The sequence below is a fragment of the Staurois parvus genome, unplaced genomic scaffold, assembly GCF_062004578.1.
Source record: "Staurois parvus isolate SC_StPar_1 unplaced genomic scaffold, SC_StPar_1.0 ptg002133l, whole genome shotgun sequence".
NCBI lineage: Eukaryota > Metazoa > Chordata > Amphibia > Anura > Ranidae > Staurois > Staurois parvus.
The window spans coordinates 82,620-84,618 of record NW_028319929.1 but is presented as its reverse complement, the minus strand read 5'-3'; the positions used below and the strand labels follow the sequence as shown (position 1 = coordinate 84,618).

The 1,999-nt window shown below is 48.4% G+C and overlaps 1 protein-coding gene across 1 annotated transcript; it reads left to right on the top strand.

The window, feature by feature from the left end:
• The first annotated feature begins 1,012 nt into the window (after positions 1–1,012).
• LOC149432638 (claudin-6-like) lies at positions 1,013–1,782 on the top strand. Its single transcript, XM_089665111.1, has one exon. The coding sequence runs from the start codon at positions 1,024–1,026 to the stop codon at positions 1,666–1,668; it is 645 nt and encodes a 214-aa protein (XP_089521237.1). The 5' UTR covers positions 1,013–1,023; the 3' UTR covers positions 1,669–1,782.
• The last annotated feature ends 217 nt before the right edge of the window (positions 1,783–1,999 follow it).

Here is a 1,999-nt window from a genome sequence, read left to right as displayed (position 1 = left end):
ATTGTTGCTATCATCCCTTAGATGTGGCGGCTTCTTTGGCTTTCATTTGTGGGATGAGAACGCTCCAGCGAGTACAGAAGATTCTGATCTGCCAGAAATGCAGTTGTCCTTTTGAGTGGAACATAGGAAGCGATCTTTATCTTCTGTACACAAATTGCCCCACCCCTCATGTAATGTCAAGACAAGTCCTGAAGTCCAGCCTGGGTGACAACATGGCTCCTTCAATTGCAGAGGAGTGTTGTCACCCTAGGGCAGGGATTGTTTCCAACATTATCAAAATAAAGTGGGGCTGAAAATCAATCTAAAGGTTGACCTGCAATATGTTTGGGATTCATGAACGTGCAGGAGGATGAGATTTGCTCGCTGTTGCCTCTGGGGGTGGTGTCTTGGCATTATTGCAAATGGATGGTTTAGTTGGGGATCATCCCAGGTATAAGTTTCTCTGGTTTCAACTTTAGCTTTCAGGAACATTGGCATCTACAAGGCTTGCACCATCGGGAATAAGAGGCTGGACTGTGCTCTGGCTGGGCTCAGTCCCTCAGCTGAATGGGGCATGGTTCCCTTGTATCTGTAGTCCTGAGCCATAAAGTCTTGGTTGACAGGATGTCTTCCATTGGTGCCTTGTATCTTGCTGATCAGGACAAGTCTCATTGGTCAGAAGCTCTAAACTGAAGGGAAGAGGTCTCCTTACTTGCCAAGCTTTGTATAGGTCCAGAGGAACTTTAACTTGCCAACTAGGATCCTGGCCCAGAGCGCCAAAAGACTGAGAGTCCCAACACTTGGCTGGTCACAAATTAATTGTCTTGGTAAAGGGGGTGGTGGGGTCAAGTTTTGGTGACCCTAATGATTGGGGTATATTGTGTGCACTGACTGTAAACCAACTTGGGTGATATAGAAGGCAAAATTGAGGCCCAGCCTAAAAGATAGGATTGTGCATGACTGATCACTTGACTTGCTTCTAAATTGATTGGATTTGGTGGCAGTGTAATGACCTGTGTGCTTCTCTTGCAGAGTCCAGTCACAATGGCTTCTACTGGTCTTCAGCTTCTTGGGATGGTTATGGCCTTGATTGGCTGGGTGGGATCCATCATTACATGTGCTCTTCCGATGTGGAAGGTGACAGCATTCATCGGGAACAACATTGTGGTGGCCCAGATCATCTGGGAAGGACTGTGGATGAATTGCATTGTTCAAAGCACTGGCCAGATGCAGTGCAAGGTGTATGATTCCATGTTGGCCCTGCCTCAAGATCTTCAGGCTGCCCGAGCCATCACTGTCATCTCTATCCTGGTAGCCATCCTAGGCCTGCTCATTGGCATTGTGGGAGCCAAATGTACCAACTGTGTGGAAAATGAGAATACGAAGGCAAGGGTCAGCCTGGTGTCTGGTGTGGTCTTCGTGGTGGCAGGAGTCCTAATGCTCATTCCTGTCTGCTGGTCGGCAAACAGCATCATCCGTGACTTCTACAACCCATTGGTGACAGATGCCCAGAAGAGAGAGTTGGGGGCTTCTCTCTACATTGGCTGGGCTTCCTCTGCTCTGATGCTGCTGGGTGGGGGGCTTCTGAGCTGCTCCTGCCCCAAGAAAAATGATGCCCCATACACTGCCCGCTATACTGCTGCCACCTCTGGGGCTCGCAGCGAGTACACCACCAAGAACTATGTGTGAGAACCAATGGGGGTCTTATGGCATGAGGACAGACTCTGGGAAGGGGGGGTGGGGGAGCTTGTATTGTGTTTTTATACTGATTTAGTGTTTAATAAAATAATCTTTTGTAGAAGTGACCTGTGTGGCCTGAACATGTTTGTGCCCTTCTGAGGTGAACATGGGCAGCTCTCCAAGAGTAGAAAATCTGATTAAACCGCTTGTGACTGGTTCTCCTAGATGGTAGGGAGACTCAGATGACCACTAATCTATTGGGGGTGGGGGTTGGGACCCCAGTCAGCATGGTCTGAGTTGGGGTTATTTGCTATCTGGTAAGTGAGACTGAAAATTTAAG

Bases quoted from the DNA above. Each gene is read 5' to 3' on its own strand.
- LOC149432638 (XM_089665111.1), top strand. From the start codon at position 1,024: ATGGCTTCTACTGGTCTTCAGCTTCTTGGGATGGTTATGGCCTTGATT.